A 19723-nucleotide genomic window follows, 5' to 3' on the forward strand; every position below is an offset into this window, starting at 1 on the left:
GACTTGGAGGCGGGAGGTTCTGGAGCGCAGGTGCAGGTCGCCAGGCAGATGCCGACAAGGGGACAAGTGCAGTGGGGAGAAGCTGCGGGGAAGATCCCGCGGCCCCAGGACTGAGGAGTAAGAGGAGCTGGCCCTCTCGAGAACCGGACTGGAGGCCTCAGGACGCTACACATACTAACTCATCCTCTTCAGATGTGCAAGAGAGAAACCAAAACTGACATCGCAAGAACCATGAAGTTGTGGATAAAAAAGGCAAGAGGGTCTCAGTTTGGAGCCAAATTGGGGCAGATTTTGTGGCTGGGGGCCACGGCTCCACCCACGGGAAAGTGGTCCTCACACGTTTGTGTGGAGCCTTTTCTTTGCAAATGACCACCGAAAACATGCCACTTCATTCTGCTCTTCGCTACAAATGAACCCAAATCCTCCCTGGAAAGATGGCCGGGACGCGCCCATGTGCTTGCCGCCTCCTGGCGAGGAGCTGGCCTCATTCTGTGCATCTGACTGCACTGCATCTGGCTGTCTGTCCAGGGACATTTCAGACACATGCCGAAGGCAGACCTCGGCTTCACCACCGATGAACCCGGACAGCGTTCTCATCGGGACCTCCACCTGTCCCCGCCGTCTCTGTCATTTTCAGGCAAATCCCAGACCTCGCATTCCAGGTTTCTAACAAACAGGGACTCTCAAAAAAGCACATCCTCTAAAACAAGTGACAAATAGTCACCAGTATCCACGTCTACGCCAGGTTAAAAGCTGCCAGGCTGCCCATGCGCCCCCTTCCAGGTCGCTTGATTTCCGACCCAGGCAAGCCCCACACCGGGAGCTGCTGACACACTTCTTGGCTTGTTAACCACTAGGTTCCCCTCCGTTCCTTTTTCTTAGAAATTATGTTTTGAAGAAACCACGCTGTCTGTCTTAAGGAACTTCCGAGTCTGGGTTCTGATGCTGGAAAGACACAGAGGCACTTTGAGTGCGTGTCCCCACGTGGAGACAACCGGTCTGGGTCGGCCTGCGGAGCTGCTGCCGGGAGCCCTGGGAAAGGCAACACCGGGGGGGGACAGAAGGACCTCGGTGGTTGTCGGGGGGCGGCTTAGGAGGGAGGGAGGGACGGCACAGTATTTTTAGGGCAGTGAAACTACTCTGGTGGATTCATGACATCATACATTTGTCTGGACCCACAGAACATACACCACCTCGTTACTCAATGCAAACCATGACTTTGGTTGACTAGGACGTGTCAGTGTGGGCTCATCAACAGTGACAAATACACGACTCTGCTGGGGGTTACGGATAATGGGGAGGCCGTGCATGTGTGGGGGCCGGAAGGCTATGGGAAATCTCCATACCTTCCCAATTCTGCTCAAAAAAAAGTCTATTAAAATAATATGTGTAAGTGGACTAAACAGCATGTTGAAATGTTAATGTGGTTAAATTAGGTGGCAGGATTCTAGCAATTTTTCTTCATCTTTGATTTGTATATGTTAAAGGCCACAATTAGATTAATTTTAAAAAGCAAGGGAAACAATTGTAGCGAAGTGCAGAAAAGGCCATTATGCGATCATGAGCCTCGGGTGGCGTGATGAGTGTGTCTTCTGTTTCCGTTTCGGGACTTGAAAGGTTTTCCACCTGGGTGGTACCTTCGAAACAGAAAGCTTTACTTAAAAACCAGGCTGCAGCCTTGAACGCGAGCACACACGTGTGCAAACCCAGGCCAGCACGCAGCGGCCAGGCACTGGATGGCTGGGCTTTACGGAGACGTGATTCCCACGCCGCTAAGTGTGCCCTTCACGTGTACAACCGCGTGCGTCCCAGTGCGTCCAGCATGTACAATCCCCCAGAGCCTCCGCTGCTGCCGCGCAGGGCCCAGGGGCCCAGGGGTCCCCACCCGGACACGTCCACAGCCGCCTGGCCCTGACTCCATGCCCCCTGCCGGACAGGGCCTGCAGACTGGCTAGGGGCACGGTTGTTCTGAAAACATGAAAAACTCAGGACATGGGATCCACTCATATTCACACAAAGTTTCAACATTCTATTTCCCAAGGAAGAAACAAAAATTCCATTAAATTTCCAGGTTCAGGTTTTTCAGTGTTTGTAAATAAATGGCCTAAATTATTACCTACTTGTACAGAGATTTCTTGTGGATTTGAGTTCTCTCTTCAAATTCCCGATCACGTGTTTCCTTACAGCCCTTTTACGGACCGCGGAGCTCTCAGACTTGATGTGCAGGGAAGCAAGTCCGAGTCTCCCGTCAAAGCTTCTTACGGAGATGCACAGAAGACTCAGGACTAGTGTCTCCTGACCAGGCTGCACGGTCAGCGTCACCACCTGCAGCCCCCACTGCCCCTCTGCGGCAGGAGTGAGGGCCCCAAGCCCGACGGCTCTGCCCCGCACACTCCCCAGGGAGGGGCACTGGAGTCTGTTTAAAAGGTAGTTTTTGTGCATTTAGGGCACAGACACATGGTTAACAGTGACAAGAACACCAAAGGCCAGATGACCAGGGGCAGGCCACTGTGCGCACCACAGGCCCCGTTCCTGCCCAGCTGTCCCACAGGGCAGAGCCCCACTGCAGACGGCCATGCCCCACATGGACGCACCTGCTCCCGGGAATGCTGCCGGCCAAGGCAAGTCCCGGCGTCCAGAGGAAACCACCACCTGGCAGAAAATTAAGAAACCTGGGGCTGCTGGAGAATCCTGACCAGCATCATGGCTCCTGGCACGCTCTGTTCCTAGCAGCTGAACTCAAAAGACACCAGCTTTCTTCAGGACAGCAACTTGTAGACGCACGTGCTTTCCTGCTCAGTTGAGCTTCGTTGGGCCCCCGGTCTTCCCTTGCCAGACCACCTCCTTGTGTTCCCAAGGCCTTGGCCTTTCCTGCTAACACTAGTCCGGGTCTTTTCTTCAAATTCAACCACTCTCATTTTCCTGATGCTTACTGGGGCACTCGGGACACCGGGGCATCTGAGCACTGAGGAGCGGTCTCCCTGTCTCCCTCCGGGACCCGCAGGAAAGGGCCCAACCAGCTGAGATGGACACAGCTTCTGTCCCCACCCTCCTGGGTGTGCAGAGCCCCCACAATGTCGTCCAGATGTGACAGCAACCAGCAGCCCAGGATCAGCCCGCCTTAGTTCCAACGCTTTTTACTGACCGTGAGCAATGCTGCAAGATATGGAATTAGCACTGAGGCCTTTTAGAAACGTGGCCTGAGGCATTTAAGGAGGAAATCTCCAGCTTCTTCCAATTCACAGCTGTGCTGGCTCCATTTCTGTGCTAACAGAGCGAGCGTCAGGGTCCTCCCCTTCTGAGCCCAGCTCCTGGAGACTTCTGTTATTGCTGCTGTAGAGCAGCACCTCTACGTAGCTACACTTACCTTCTGGAAAAGAACAAGGCAAGGGTGGTGCTTTGATTGTTGGACATCTGCCTGCCCGCCCACCCACCCCCACCTTCTCCCTCCCTGCCTGTCATCGGAAGTACGGATGGGATCTGAGCATCATGCCCCATTGTGTGAAGACCTACTGAGTACAACCAGGAGAGAAACAGCCCAAACTCCTGGAGGAGGATTCAGGTTCTTGATGATGCCTGAGTATCCAGTGAAAACCTAGAACCAGCCATACCTGAAGCTCCATCCATCGCTTCTCAGACAAGTGAGTAACACAGCAAGATAACCCCAGGGGAGCCGTGATTCTGTTACTTGCACTCAAAGAACATGCATAGCACATAGCCTTAACCTAACACATTACCTCTAATTCAGTAAGTAGTCTGGAAAACGGGGAGGAGAAAAGAGTTGTGGGGCTACAGATCTACACTGAAAAAGGTATCCTAAACCAACGATGTCTTTAAGTAACACCTCAAACTGTTCTAGAGGCTCACAAACACATCCTGGGTCACCCACAGCCCAAAGCCCAGCCGCCACCAACAGGAAGGGGCCGTCTCAGAGGGGCCATCAAGATGAATTTACCCATGGATGGCATGGACCAAGGGTTGCGCCCAGAGATCTCTGGACAAGGGAACTCGGAAACAGAGGCCCCTGGCCTCTCTACCAGCTCTCACCGGAGCTGCACGAATGCAAGGGGCCTGTGGGTCAGACCCGGGACCCCAGCGACAGGGACGATGCACTGGCGGACAAGTTGTGTGATGAATCTTGCTCTCCAGCTTGTCAGCCAGGATCAGAGCTGCCTTGTTTTCTGGTATCTTGGATCCAATGCTCATCACCTGATAGCCACAAGTAACAGTGATCCTCTGCGTTCTTAATGCTTTGGTACAAGCTTCTGAGAAGCTCTCCACAAGTAATAAAAAGCCCAACCTCCACGGAACGGCCTAGAAGAGGAAGTTAGGTCTGTTTGCCCGGCGATGGGCCCGGGGCGCAGTGTTCTCTGGCCCACAGGCTGCTGGGCAGGCAGGGCACTCGGGGCGGGGGCTGCTCCTGCCACAGCACACCATGGAACGGGCTTACAAAAAGGAGTTTTATTAAATGAAAGAGAAATCTGCTTGGTGGGTCAAATGCGAAATAGATATACAAAAACTTTACATCTGTGTCCTGGAGGAGAGCCCCGCACGCCCACCCGCTGCCCGGCCCCCATCGGGCTGCCCCGGCTGCCGCCCCGCGTCCTGCACGCCCGCTCCGAACCAGGCTGCGCAGGGCGCAGCGACATCTTTGGCACTCCGCCTCCCGGGACACTGTCCCTTAGAAAAGTAGACTTTCCGTAATAAAACCTCTAAAAACACCTATTTCTGCAAAATTATGTGTTTCTGTATGTGGAGCTCTGCAAATATACACGTCTTTCTGGAAAAAAGGAAACATCCGAGGGCCCGCATGGCCTGGAGCCCTCTGGGGACAGAGCGCCAAGCGCACGTCGGCCCTGTGCCCTGCAGGTCACATGAGGTCGTTGAGCTCCGCCTCGAGCGCTGCAGCCATCTCGTCCGCCTCCGAGCTGCTGCCCTCCTCGTCCTCCCCGCTCGACTCCCCGCTGGACGCGCTGCCGGCGTCCTCCTCGGGCAGCTTCCGCTTGTGGCCCCTGCGAGACAGGAGACGCAGACCGTGAGACGCACGCGCCAGGAGCGGGCACGCATGGGCACCAGCACCAGCCTCCATGCGCCCCAGCACGCACACACGTGCCTGCACTGCAGGCTGCAAGCACCCAGTGGCACGCACACGCGCAGTGCATCTCTGTCCTTTGCCAAACACCACTGCAAGACGCTGTCCTAGTTTCAGCGCGAGAACCAGTCGGAGCCGATGGTCAAAGACCGCAGGGCCAGCTGACCCCGGAGCACGGCACTCGCTCTGTCTATGCCCCGTGCCGCCAGGCCCCGCATTCAGAAGCGGCCTCGCAGCGACAGTCGGTTGGTTGTACACGACGAGGGCATCATGGGCAGGTGACAGAACACCCTAGAGGACACGGGGAGAGGGCGAGGGCTGGATGCCATGAGCGCGGAAGGTGTGACTGAGGACCGATGGGGGACCGGAGGGCACGCTCCTGCCTTCTTCCCGGAGCTCCAAGAACCACCAGACATGAACCAACATGCAGAGCGCCAACAGAGAGGCTGGTCTGTCAGAGGAACTGCTGTGCCACCTCAAGATGAGGAAGCCAAGGCACATCCCAAGTGATCACACATCAACACAAATGACCCTGATCACAGGCTAAAGCGCATGAGAAGTCTTTGTTTGGCAAAGTCACAAACATGAGGTCGGAAGACTATATGCAAGACTAGGACACATGTGACCTAAGACCTATAAGACAGAATAAGCTTCCACAAACTGGTAAGACAATAAATAACCTGTGAGAAACACTCCCAAATCAGAAAACCTGGGAAAACACTGGCTGTACCCTGTCCTCTGGGCACCCTGTCCGCCGGCACCCCACCCGGCCTCAGGCCTGTAGCTGAAGCGCACGCAGGGGGAACATGAAGGCTCGCACTGCGTGCACACACTGTCAAAGCCGTTCTGGGGTGCCCTCTGGTTTGCACAGTGGCCCGGTGTCAGGAAGCGACAAACACCACCAACCTCCCTTGCCTCCTCCTACAAATGGTCTGCTCTTCGTGGAGAGCCCGGCCCCCATCCAGATTCCCTTTCATCCCTGTGAGAGCCGGAGGCAAAAAAGCAAAGACAGACAAGTTCCTGTGGTCGGGGACGAAGACCCCCAAGTCCAGGAAAAAGCCAGACCCACTGCTGTGAGGATGCGGATCGGGAACCTGCGGAAGCGCCTCGGACAACCCCCCAGGCAGAGGCAGGGGGTGCGTGCTGGTGGGGACCTGGGGTAGCAGAGATAGAGGTCGGGGGACAGCAGGGACCCTCGAGGGCAGGACCAGGCCAGGGGAAAGCTACAGACTGCTCGAAGAGTTATCTTTTAAAACAGTCATCCTACAACGATGATTATTTGTGATAAAATCTTTTGTGAAAACCTTTTTTTTTTTTAAAGATTTTATTTGAGAGTGAGACAGCGAGAGAGAGAGAGAGAGAGAGAGAGAGAGAGAGAGAGAGAGAGAAAGAGAGTGCACGCGTATAAGCAGGGGAAGGGGCAGGGGAAGAGGGAGAAGCAGGCTCCCCGCAGAGCAGGGAGCCCGATGCGGGGTTTGATCCCAGGACCCTGGGACCATGACCTGAGCCGAAGGCAGACGCTTCTCGGACTAACTGAGCCCCCAAGGTGTCCCTTGTGAACCTTTCACCTGCACTTGGGAGAACGTCTAGGGCAGAGGCGCCCAGTCCTGTTGCTTGTGTATGGCCCACACCTGGGTAGGGCTCGCTGCACAAATGCCCTTTGTATTCCCAGACAACGGGTGATAATGCTGTTCTGGGTCCTGGCTGCACGGGGCGGGGTGTCCTGTAATCTTCATAAAAAGCCCATGGGGGAGGGTGTCATTGTTTCCGTCTGTAGCTGAGGAGACCACGAACCAGACAGAGGCAAGCTGACAGCCACATCCTTGGGGGGCTGGACCCCACACTGTCCCACGCAGGGTGGTGCTGTGTGCCTCTTAGAAATGACTGACTTGACTGAAACAGGGTCGTCTCGTGTGTGAAAGGGACAGAAGGAGAGACGATGTGGCGTAAGCAGCCCCATGTCGGGGTGGTTGTGCCAGCCACTCCCATGGGAGCCAAGTGCATGGCTCAAGATCAGGGAGAAACGGCCGGTGGCCCAGGGGGCAATGCCACGTGCTGAGCCTTTCCGAGACAAAGTATAAAAAGAGAGGGACGGGGGCGCCTGGGTGGCCCAGTCGGTTAAGCGACTGCCTTCGGCTCAGGTCATGATCCTGGAGTCCCGGGATCGAGTCCCGCATCGGGCTCCCTGCTCGGCGGGGAGTCTGCTTCTCCCTCTGACCCTCCTCCCTCTCATGCTCTCTGTCTCTCATCCTCTCTCTCTCAAATAAATAAAATCTTTAAAAAAAAAAAAAAAAAGAGAGGGACTAAGAAGGGCAAACCTTTTGGTTAAATAACGTGTGGAAGATAATATTTCTATACACAGCATGACTGAACTGTAGTAATTAAAAATTATCTCGGGGCACCTGGGGGGCTGGGTTGAGTGACTGACTCTTGATTTTGGGGCAGTTTGTGATCTCAGGGTCGTGGGACTGAGTCCCAGGTCGGGCTCTGTGCTCGGCGGGGAGTGTGCTGGAGGTTCTCCCTCTCCCTCTGCGCCTACCGCCCCCTCTAAAAAATTATCTCAAATATTGGGACCAGGCCTGCAGGTCATGGTTAATAAAAGTCTGTGAATGATACCAACCTCATCCCCCTGAGCACAACACACACAGTATTTGTATTTTGTTGTTACAACCAACTGCACAGCTGCACAGAAATGCTCACGGACTTAAATCTGGAGGAAATGTAAAGCTTGGGAAACCCTCTAAGAGCGTGGAATCCAGCAAGAACATGACAACAGCAGCATCAGTATGTGTACGTTTCCTCCTCGATGGTGCAGCTTCTGAACGCACTGCTGTTCCCACGTAGGCGCCTCAAGGGTGCGGCCCACTGCGCACACGACGGTTTCTACGTCTAACCAACGACCGTCCGACAGTCTCCACAAAGCACGTGTTTTCAACTGGCCACTTAAAGCCGCTTGTTTCTTGGCAGAGACCAAGCAGCTGCACTTGGCGAGGTCACCGTCTCGGCTAACAAACCTGGCTGGTGCACGCGCGTGCGTGTGTGCATGTGCGGGCCGGCCAGGTCTGGCTTCTGCAGGGACGGCCACGCCCGACACAGCTCCCTTCTCAGACACGCGCACGGCGTGAAGTAAGCGTGGGCACGGTGGGCGTCTTCTCTTCCATGAGGATTTCGACCCCACGACCACCACCCTGATGCTGGAGCCGCACTGCCCAGGACCAGGAGGAGGGAGTCCTCCCGAGCTGCTCCTTCTCACGACGGTGTGGGCCGCTGTGGGCGGGCCGGCGTGCCCCACAGGTGTGGGGGGAGACCGAGTGGCCGTCTGTCCGCCTCCTGCCATGACTGACGGCGGGCGTCCAGCCTCCAAGTGCTGCTGAGCCGCCGCCTCCCTTCCCGCTGCTCACCCTTAAGAAGCACGAAGGCTGTCTGCCCTTGGACTGCCCAACCCGCTCACACTGGTCATGCTCGAGGGTCGTGCGGTTTCGACCCCGTTCGTCTTTACTGCCTCCTCCTGCACTCAGCGGGCCGACCCACTGAGACGCTGCAGGATGGGCTCCGGGACTTCCTTCCCCAGTGGCTGCTGCGGGCTCCTCACACGGACCCACGTCACGCCGTCAGGACGGATGGCGGATTGACCTGGGTCTCCCCTGGTCAGAAACAGGTACGGACCTGTCCGTCCGCTCAGGGCCTGCCTTTCCTTCCCGCGCTTCTGTCACTCGTGGTGTTATCTACACATGCCACTCGCCGTTAGAACCCGGACACCGTGTGTGATCTTCTCTCTTACACAGGAGCTGACGGAAGGGAAGAAAACGCGCACACTTACAACGCGTCACGCGAACCTTCTCGTCTCCCGTTTCTTCCGAAATATCTCGTGCCTACTGCCTGCGTGGTCACTGGCAACACCCGGCTGTCCCTACCACAGGCCCCAGAGACAACACGTCATCTTCTACACCTGCTCCTGATACCAGTTAAACGAAGAGATAAGAAAACTAAATTCACGCTGCCCGATAATTACACGGTGCTCTTTGCATGACTCTGGTCTCTGGGTCCCTGGCTTTCGGACCGAAGAGCTCCCTTCAGGATTTCTCGTTTCTGACAGAGTTTTGCCTGGTTGAGGCTTTTTTCCCCAACACCTGGGCACGCCGCGGTCTCTGATGAGAAGCTGGCTGCTGGTCCTGCAGGCGCTCTTGGCGGTGCCGTCCAGTTGTCCGCATGCGCTCTGTCTCTGGCTGTCAGCACTTTTATCACAACGTGTCTGGGCGTGGATCTCTGTGCTGACCCTGCTTGGAGTCTGTCGGGCTCGGGACGCGGGAGAATGCCTTCCATCCATCTGGGGGGATTTCGGCCCTTCCCCTCTATGCCCCCCGCCGGCTCCCACTGTGGGCACGTGCTACTCTGCTAGTTCTTTCTTCCGAGGCTGAGCTCGACCCTCGGGCCCCTGGAGAACGTTCATTTCCCTGCTGCACTTGGCCACGCCATCCACCTACTTGCTCTCGCCCCCCCCGCGCAGCTCTCTCGGTGCCGGGACCGCGCTCACGGTGGCCGCGCTCACCGGCAGCTTCTCTGGCCCGTGTCTTCCCTGTGAGTGGAAGCAGGCGTTGTGGCTCCTGTCCTGTGGCGGCTGGGTCTGGCCTCTCCCCCGGCCAGAGTGGCTGCCACGTGCCGTGACCGGCCAGGCCGTTCGGGCACGTGAAGAGCCCGCCGAGCACTCTGGCTACGCAGACGCTCATGTGGAAAGCGGGCCCTGCGTTCCCACTGTCGCTCACTTCCACGTCTAGTCCCCGTGAACAAGAACAAAATACAACCAGAAACGCACATCTGCCAGTTTCTCTGGTACAGAAAGAAGCAAGGTCTGCAAACCTAAGTCACCCGCCTTGGCTGACGGGGAGCCGTGTGCCTGACTCTGCTGCGGTCAAGGGTCAGAGCCGTGGGGCACACCCAGAAACCCCGAGCTCCCGCCACAGCCACACGTACGAAGTTCAGGAGAAGCAGACGAAGGCAGGTGAGAAGGAGCCCTGTGAGTGTTCCGGGCTCAGGGACGAGTGGAAGCCGGCTCGTAGGAGGTGAGAGAGTGCGTCCCACACAGCAAGCGGAGTCTGAGCAAAGTCTGGGAATGCCGGGTTCTCACAGTCAGAGGTGTGGCTCCCAGAACGGCGGGTGCCTGTTGGGGGCTCAGCCCCCCACCCCCATCGTCACACGTTGGAGGATTTCAAGCTTGTTGGCCATGTTCAGATGCTCTCCACGGGACCAGGAGAAACTTCCGAGCTGGGAGTTGGACTTCTACTCCCTGTGCCGGCTGACCACGGAGATGCAGGAAACCTAGCGCGCTGGGACTAAAACCACGTTGCCCCACGGGCCTCCAGTGCAGAAGGCCGGCACCCAAACCACATCAAAGCAAAGTCTCTTTCCAACAAGCCCTGGTGCCTGTCGTTTGTGGGCACGCGAACCAGCGAAAACGAAGAAACAAAACAGGATGTGCACTCTGGGGCTCGGTGGCGCACGGGGCTCAGTATATGCTGAGCGCCTGCAGCCCCCGCCCCTTGAGGAGAGGACGCTCCCGGTGGGCTCCAGCCAGGCCTGAGTCTTCGTGAAAAATGCCTCAATTTCTTTTTTACTCGACAGAAAAAACAAGAGCAGGATCAGAGCATGCTACAAATCAGCAAGAAGACGTCATGAACCATGGGCACCAGCCGGCACCTCCACACTTGGGTTCTCAAAGCGGGTGGGAGGCCGGCTCCTCAGAGACCCCAGTGGGACTCCTGCACAGAGACGAAGACACAGCCCAGCACAGTGATCGTACAAGGCTTATCATCACCCAACGCGGAATTTTAAAACAACCAGTTCCTAAAACAACCGAACAGCATTTCACACTCCGCTCCGCTGCATGCCTTGATGGGCGGGACAGCGAGAGCACCGTGAGAAGTGGCTCCGTCTTCCTGCTGCGCAGCCCGGCTGCAGGTCCGCTTCCCTTCTCGGAGTAAACTACACGTGGAACCACCAATCTCTGCGCCCTCTCTCTGGTCGCTGCTAGAATTTCTGGCCCAATCCTGTTTTGTAACTGGACTGTTCACGTAAACTCTTTTGAGCTGTTTATTCACCTACAGAACGTCTTAGGGTCGGACCAGATGGGGTGTGAACAGGCTCAGTGGGTAAGGAAAAGAGCCCCCACATGGAGGGAGATCCCAGGTACAAGGCGAGCACACGCGTGTGCGGTCCGTACCGGCCCCAATTCACTGGCTGACCTGCAGCGACCCTGAGGTGGCGCCACCAACAACCCCATTTCAGAAGAGGAAACTGAGGCATGGGAGGTTCGAGGGCTTGCCCACTGTTGTGCGGCTGGGAGGAGGCTCCTGGGGCGCGTGTCTGCTCGCTTCTCATCATGGGGGGTCGGCAGGGGCTGGGGTGGTCCTGCTGAAGAACCCCTGGCCTCGCGTGAGCAGCGGGCTCCGACGCACAATGCGCAAACACTGCACGGCTCAGGGCTGGATGAAGACGGCGGGCCAGCGGGAAGCAGGGGAGAGCGGCCCTGCCCACGGCAGACAGCCCGCACCACCGCCAACACTGCGTGCAGAGCTGGAGCAACGCGGTCTGAATTCCGAGGGCCACGGTGCCCTCCCGGACCACTGATTCCCCTCCGCTGCCCAGCCAGCGTGGGCAAAGCCAAGAAGGCAGTTCCTGATGCGCAAAGTCTGTCTGCCTTCCACACACATTGTCCCAGGAAGCTTCTGGAAGATGCACCCACTCCACCAGATGAGAGAACAAACATGGTGCTGGAGCCGTGGAGCAGTGAGCCAGTCCCGGCAGGCAGCAGGGCTGGACGCGAGGCTCAGGGACACTCGGGGACAGCAGCTCTGGCTTTGGGCCACACTGAACTGAGGTGCTGGGGTGGGAAGACTTGGAAAGAGGCAGAAAGGAAGGAAGTTGAGCAAAGAGCACATGAGGTGATAAGCGAATCCGAGTGAGGCAAGAAGATGCTTCAGAGGAGACCCCTAGCACACCCCTCGGTCCAGCCCAGGACTCGGTCACACCGTCAGCACTGGCCGGGAGGCTGCCGTGGCCAGAGTGCACACCACCCACCGACGGGCCGCGGAGCAAGGGCCGGGCTCGCGGAAAGGCGGGAGCTGACCACAACGCGCTGGCCGCGGTGCCGCCTGCTCTCTGCCGCCCCCTGCTGGCGACCGCGGTCCTGCAGGTGTTCCTACCAACCACACACAGGAAGCACTTTCCCAAGGGGAGGAAATGAGATCTCCACCAGGCGTGACCGAAACCACAAAGACTGTTCTGTGACTGCATCTCACCTACAGACGCCATGGGGCCTGCCCCCCGCGCCAGCCCACCTCACCTGGGCCCCCGGCTGCCTGTGGTGGTCCTCCCGCTGCACGGCGTGGCCTCCAGCGTGGCCTCCGGCGTGGCCTGGGGCTCCCGGGGTGGGGGCCTCTTCTTCTCGCTGTCGCTGTCGTCACTGCCCTCTCCTAGGATGTCGTCCACCTGGCAGAGGGTGAGAGTCAGTGTGGGAACGCATCCACCTCCCATCCCAAGTCCCGTGGCCCCCGCCCACACCCAGCCACACACACACACGCTTCTGGTGGACGGGCTGCACATCCAGCCCCACGCTGGGCCGAGTCCCTGGGTCTGCAGATGCACAGCACCAAGGGGCACCGAGCAGGTGCACGAGGAGGGCGAGGGAAAGCTGAGAAGGCCCAGGCCGCCCCTCCTGGGATCCCAGGACCCCATGTGTGACCCTGGTGCAGGTCATGGGGACATCCGGGCAGTCATCTCTTGGCGGCACGATTCTAACGGGGGTTTTCTCGCTAGTGCGTGAATGAACTTTACGGTAAAGAATCAGAGGATTCTGTTCAAATGCTCATGATCAATGAGCCACACAGAACGACTGCTTTCCAGGAAGCGCTCTGGAGTCTTGGGGTGGGGGCAGCTGCTGCCGGTGGGGTCCCCAGCTGTGCCCGGGGGCGCTTGTTCTCTCCCACAGGCCCCAGGCCAAACCATTCACGGACATGCCAAGTGAGGGTGATGGGAACTCATAGGCAAGGGCCCTAGAATCGGCCCTCGCTGCTCCCTTATAGCCCGGGGCAGGTCTGCTTCCGGATGCCAGGCCCCCAGGGACGCCCGACAGGGGAGGCTCCAGTGGCTCTCCCCCCAGCATGGCTTGGCCGGGCTGCCCAGGCCAAGGGGGATGAAAGCTGCCTCCTAACACCTGTTCAGTCAGAAGGAGCTGTTCCGTCAGATTTGGGGTGGGCCTGGAGACAGAAGATGGGATGAGGGTCGGCCTTCCACCTGTCTGACCTCGGTCTCCATGCCTTTCTCTCAAATTCTCCCTGGTCTTCTAACAAAGACACTGGACAATGAAAGAGATCAGGTGGAAAGGAGAAAATAAGGAACGGGAGGTTACCCACTGCACCAGGACAGAACTGTCCTGCCAACTGCTTTGGATTTCTGAGCACCTCCAATGACATTTTTGGAACACTGCTGTTTTCTCAAGAGGTCAACTGAAATTGTAATCTTTCTTTGTTCTGACTTACTATGTGACGGAAACACTGTATGGCCCCCATCGGCGGGCAGGCTGGGGGCCCCGCAGGGCTGCAGAGCCAGCCCTTCCTAGGGGCGTGGGTGGTCAGGGTGGCCAAGCCCGGAGGGCAGACAGACGTTCAGAGGTAACTCCCAGGCTCAGAAGTTCGGCTTCAAGGCCTCTGTAACTTCCCCAAATGTATGCACGCCTGAGAAGTGCCAACACGTTTCAGGATGTTAACATCAACTTATTAAAAAAGGTGCAAAGTGGAATGCAAAGATGACCACTCTAACAAGTGCATCGCTTGAGTCCTAGGGACCACACTTCAGAGCTGAAGGTGCTTTTCCCCCTCAAAATATATATACAAAAAAGCACACAATGATGTCAAAAATCCTGTAAGTCAACATAGTTACATCTTTATGACCTCAAAGTGGATCATTACGTAACAAGGTTATCTGATGTGTAAAACAGTAAGAAATGTATTTATTGGTCTCTGTCCCTCTGTCCTGACACGGAGCTCCTGAGCCCCTTGCACTTTCCAGACAGACAGCGGCATCTCTTTTTCTAATGAGGCAACTCTAGATGGGCTCTGGACGGGGCTGGTCACCGGCGACCGGCCAGAGTGAAGCCTGCAGCCTGCAGCCCCACCCCCACCCTCCAGGCCTCGGGGAGCTTCCACATCCTGGCAGGTGGCCCACCCCAACTCCACGGGGACAGCAGCTCCTACGCTCGGGACCCTGTGCACCGCACCCTGTGTGGCTCTTCGCCTGGCTGTTCATCTGCGTCTGTCATGCTCTTCATTACGTAATAAGCCGCTAAAAAGTGCGGGAGCAGCTCTGGCAAAGGATGGAGCCCCAGGAGCGGGCTGTGGGAACCCCGAGTCTCAGCTGGTTGGTCACCCGTGGGGGTGCCAAGCCCGCACCGCCCCCCCCGTGTGACTGGCGTCTGACGAGGGGGAGCATGTGGAGGCTGGCGGTGTCAGCGCTGCTCGCTGTGACCCCTACACATCTGGGCGAGAAGAGATGCGTCTGTCGACCCATTTCCCAACACGAACTTAAGACAACAGCCACCAGGTGTGAGGGCACCGTTTTCCCAACTGCCAGGCCACACTCTGCAGGGAAGCCGGGCCGGCTGCAGCCAAGGTGAAAGCTGTCTGTGGGAACCCTGCTCACAGTGGCTTTCAGGCGTTTTGAACTTGGAACTACAGGGATATTATGGCTATTTAAATGTCAGATTTAGAAAATCCATTAATTCAGAAAGACCAGGTTTTCAGCTTATTCCAGAAAACACAAAAAGGAAGAAAGGCAGTCAGATGTACTTAACTCACAAAAACGGACTTCTTCCCATGGACAACTGGGTGGTGTTCCCTAAGGAAGCTCCCGGCAAGGCTGGCCAGCTGCGGCCCCTCCCTACAATAGGCCAAGTGCATGCCCTCCTGCCCCGCCCCGCCAGCCCCTCAGTGCATTCAGGGACAGGGACGCGCACTCCTCGCCTCCCCAGCATCGGGCACCCCCACAGGGCCCGTGAGCTTCTCTGCATGGACCGTGAGGGCTCTGATGGATTAAGGGGAGGTCCTAACCCAGAGCAGCTTCGACCCGAGACCATCAGTCGCTCCCACACTGACCTCAGTGAGAATATGGAAACGGCGACAGCTACGTCAATAAAGCAATAATCATCGTGTCACTATAAAGTCTTTACACACAGGGTTTGCTCCTAAGCTAAATGCATTTAATAGAAAGCACAGAGTTAATTCTAAGAATTTAGCGCATTCACACTTCACCATTATGTTTAATTGATTGTATTTACTCTATGTTGATGAGCAAACCTCCTATTAGAATATTCTATTAAATTTTCCTCTGAAAATACTTCAGGCCTTTGACTCTGCATCACACCTTTTCAAGAGAAAAAAAAGAATTAAAAAAATCAGTTATTTTAAACGTAACGACCAAAGTACACAATCACAGCCTCTCGGAGACCGCGAAGTGACCCGTAAGTGTTGGCACTGTCTCCGAGTAGGAGCCCGGTCGCTTCTCGAGTCGGCAGACAGCTAACCCAAGTGCGTGTTCATTCTGCCAGCTGACTGGAAGATTCAGAAAAACACTGTGCGCAGCCCAACTAAAATCGTGAATACACATTAAAATCTGGCCGTATCTAAATTATGCTTACACTTGCTCTTCCTCATTCTGCTTTACTCATATAAAAGGATCTGTTTCAGAACAAAAGACATCTTTCCAGGGCTTTCTTTTACACAAAGGTAACTGGGCTTTTTAAAAAACAGTAATATGTAACGAATTATTTATTTCATAAATACTATTTAAAAGATGCTAGAGTAAAAACTTTAGAATCTTAAGGAAAAATCTAAAAGCAAGTATATGAAAAGAAAAACAAAATTCATTTTATACTGAATTAACGACTGAACTCTCAAAGGGCCAACACGGATCACACTGAATGCATTGGAAAACATTCCCATCCCTCACTCGGAAGACGCAGGACCACGGGGATTATGGACTCCTCATGGCCTGTCTGCAGAGAAATAAGGCAGCCAAGCGGAGAGTCGTGAGAGAGGGAACAGAAACATGTCCCGGGCTGGAAAAGCAAACTTCCCAGTCACTCCCTGTAACAGGCAACCTTCTCTCTTGATAAAACTGGAAATGTGTTTAGACACTTTAGAGATTACTTTCTCCAAGGAGGATGCAGAAAAAAGGGGCCCGAGGCGGTGCTGCCCAAGTCCACCTGGACCTCTAAACTCGAAACAGACAAGGCTGAGAAAAAAACCTGCCGTTCCCTCTGCTGCAGCGTCCTGGGAGCCTGCAGGCAGCAAGAAACGCCCGGGCAACACTGGTGGCCGTGGCTTCAGGCCATCGGCGGGCTCGCCACAGTTCCTTCGGCCGTGGCCCCCTGCACAGAATGACCTGGCCGAGGCTGCAGGACAGACACTCCAGGAAACGAGAAATAAATTAGGACATGTGTCCCCATTTCACTCTCCTACTATTAAAATGCTGTTTTCCACAAATTATCTTCAATCTCAAGTGATTTTTCTAAAGGCTAATATATGTTAGTCATCTCACGATATCTGGAAAGTTCATGACCTTGTTTACGGAGCTGCCTGCTTCCTGATGCAACACAACACCGTGCTAAGACACAAGAATTCTCACGGTGGCTTTTTGGTGAAATAACTTTGGGAAGTCTGCTGACCCATGTAAATCCCTGAATGTCACAAACGTATCTGTTGGTCCACGAGTACCTGCTCCAAACAGAAGCGTATGAACAGAAGGGTCACTTGGCAAAGTTACGGAGGCGTCCCTGCCTAATGTCCGTGCCTGATTCCAGTCCAAGGAAGAAAGTCCACCTGGCGAGACCACAAGGCTGCTCAGGCTGGACACATATAAATGAGATTGCACGGCAAGCCTGACCGCGAAAAGGCTGAAGACACAAAGGAAAACATTCAGGCTGCCATGAAAACAAGCAATTAAACCTTTGCAAGCGCTTACTGCTCATAAAATGTGCACAGAACGCCTAGGATTAGAGACTTCTGTGACCTAGCCTCAAATAATTCTCTGAACGATCTCCAGCCATCTCTTCTGTGCACGTGCCTGCCAATGAACACCGAGTCCTGCCATGCGCGCTGTCCCTGCGTCCCTGACTGGGAGGCGTCCTCTCTGAGCGCACACACAAGGGCTCCCGGCGCTCTGCGGGGCCCTCCTCAAATGCAAGCCTTCTCCACACAGCCTGCTGTGGGGCCAAGAGGAGACACAGAACATGGACAACGTCACTCTGCTTTACAAAATTCTACGACTGGCCAGACTGGTCTGTAGCATCAGAAACCAGTAAATTTATGCCTTTGACCAAGTTCTGGGGGTTTTTAGCCATCATTCCTCCAAGTATCTGTCCCACACCAATGTCCTCCCCATCTTGGGAATTCCGACGACACACACGTGATGGCTCTGACAGTGACCGGACGTCCCGCCGCTCTGACCACGGCCCCCGATCTGTTTTCTGGCTTGTCTTCAGGGCGGTTTCGGCAGCCCTGTTCGTGGGCTCTTTCCTCTTCGCCTCCACTCGATCAGGGGCGTGTCCGGCGAGCGTCAGGGACTTTGCTTAGCATGTGCCTTTCTCAGTTCTGAAATTCCCGTTGCTTGTTCTTCATCGCGTGTGTTCCCCACAAGGCTGCGTGCCTCTGCCCAGGGAGCACGGCGCCGAGCCTCTCTGCAAGGGCTGGTCTCAGAACCCCGACGTCCGGCTGGCTGGGGTGGGCGTCTGCTGCTGCTCGCTCAGACTGGGCCTGGACAGCTCCAACAGAACATCCTCTTAGAGTCTCTGGAGAACACGGGTCTGTGTTAACAGGCGACCAGCCTGGTGAGGGCGGGTAAGACACAGAGTTCTGCCTCCGTCTGTGGACTGCGACATGAATTTTATGCCTTTGTGATGCTGTTCCATGGCCTCTTTGGATCTCACCGGGAGGTGAGCCTGGGGCTCGGTCAGCTCCTACACAGAATTGGGGTGCTCCTCTCAGCCTCTGAGCTGTTGCACAGTATGGAATGGCCGGGGCTACCCACGGGGCAAACAGGTAGAGGAAGGTGCCTCCATACTCTCTGGGCCACAGACTCCTGTCCCCAGACCCTCTGCATCTGGTGCCTGCCCTAGAGCGGAGCTAGGGGAGAGATGCCCCTGCCTCCAAATCAGGGCGAGAGCTGGGGACACAGGAGGAAAAATGCCACAACACCCACTACCATGCTTGCTCTTCCCTGCTGCACCCATGCTGGCTTTCAGGAACCTCTTTGCTCTTTCTTGCTTTCTGAAATTTCAATTTTTGTTCCCCCTTAAAGCAAGCTCTAGGCCCAACATGGCGCTCGGACTCACCACCCTGATCAAGAACTGCATGCTCTACGGACTGAGTGGGCCCTCCTTTCTGTGTTCCATGGACTTCAGCTGCAGGTACAGGGGAGGCTGGGGGAGGCCGTGGCGGGGGTTACCCACCTGGGCCAGCACGGGGGTTAGCGATGGTCTGCTCTTCCTCCATCCGTGATGCTTCCCTGCACTTCTTCAGTGTGTGTGAGCAGCACCGCTCGCTGGTTCTCTTCATTACTTACGGCTAACGCTTCACCTACTGACCTGACTCTAAGCAAATCTTCTCTTTGAACACATTAAACCTTTCACTTTCGGAACAGACTTGCATGTTTTAACTTGAAGGGTGGCCTTTATTTTGGAGCCACAACCCCCACATCCCACCACAAAAACTGCTCATCAGCCTCTGAACAAACACAGTGAGAATTCCATTCTGCACTTTTCTTGTGTGTCTGCCTACAATGTAAACACACGTGCATAAACCTGATCCACGAGAACACCACACTACAATAAAACATACAACCTCTGAGAAGTGGCACCTTGTGAAAAATCACACACAAGGTCGAAGACTCCATTAATCCTAAGGATCATAATTTGGGCAAAGCATTATGAACGTGTTAACAACAGTAACAATCCTGACCCACGAACACAAACTAAAACAGTGCCGCAGACACACCTGTGTGCGCCCCCACCACCCCCCAAAGCTGCAGTCCATGTAGCTTCTGGAATAAGCTTGCTTCGTCTCAACATTTTGAAGCCAAAAGAAAAAGTGCCTGTTTTATTCCGAATGTAACTGCAGAACAGTATTTGCTGCCAGATGGGGCAGACCTGCCATCAGGGGTGGGAAAAGCAACTCTGTGAAGATTTTCCTGGTGCACGAGTCCCGCACCGAGTGCAGCTTCGAAGCAAAAGGGAAAACGTGGGGGTGTGCGGCACCAGGCTGACATCACCCCCAGGCAGCTCCCCAGCATCGTGCGAGTCCTCCGAGAGCCAATCAAATGGATGAAACCCTGCGCGTGGACACTGGTGCGTGTGCATTTTGTGGACACTTCGGTCAGCTCGTGGGGGACCGCAGCTCTCCAGACAACAGTAGGCCCAGGACGGAGCCCCACCTCCTCTCAAGAAAGGCATCACCGTACACAAGCAGGAACGAGGCGTGAGCTCACTATGCCTACACATGGTGCTCACTCGTCAGAAGCAAGCCTACAAACTCAACAAAACCAAAGCATCCGTACTACAAAATGAGGCTCGCCATTTCGTGCATG

At 55.6% G+C, this 19723-nt stretch overlaps 1 protein-coding gene across 2 annotated transcripts in view; it reads right to left on the reverse strand.

Moving 5' to 3' along the window:
• Positions 1-4551: 4551 nt before the first annotated feature.
• The window catches only part of CTDP1 (CTD phosphatase subunit 1), a 53273-nt gene continuing 38101 nt past the window's right edge, over positions 4552-19723 (reverse strand). For both annotated transcript variants that reach the window (XM_021686172.2, XM_021686173.1), the window contains 2 exons: positions 12432-12577; positions 4552-5012 (listed from right to left, as the gene is read on the reverse strand). In XM_021686172.2, coding sequence (XP_021541847.2) covers positions 4871-5012; positions 12432-12577 — 288 coding nt within the window. In that variant the 3' untranslated portion in view covers positions 4552-4870. The remainder of the gene's footprint in view (positions 5013-12431; positions 12578-19723) is intronic.

This window comes from Neomonachus schauinslandi, chromosome 14 (assembly GCF_002201575.2).
Source record: "Neomonachus schauinslandi chromosome 14, ASM220157v2, whole genome shotgun sequence".
Classification (NCBI taxonomy): Eukaryota; Metazoa; Chordata; class Mammalia; order Carnivora; family Phocidae; genus Neomonachus; species Neomonachus schauinslandi.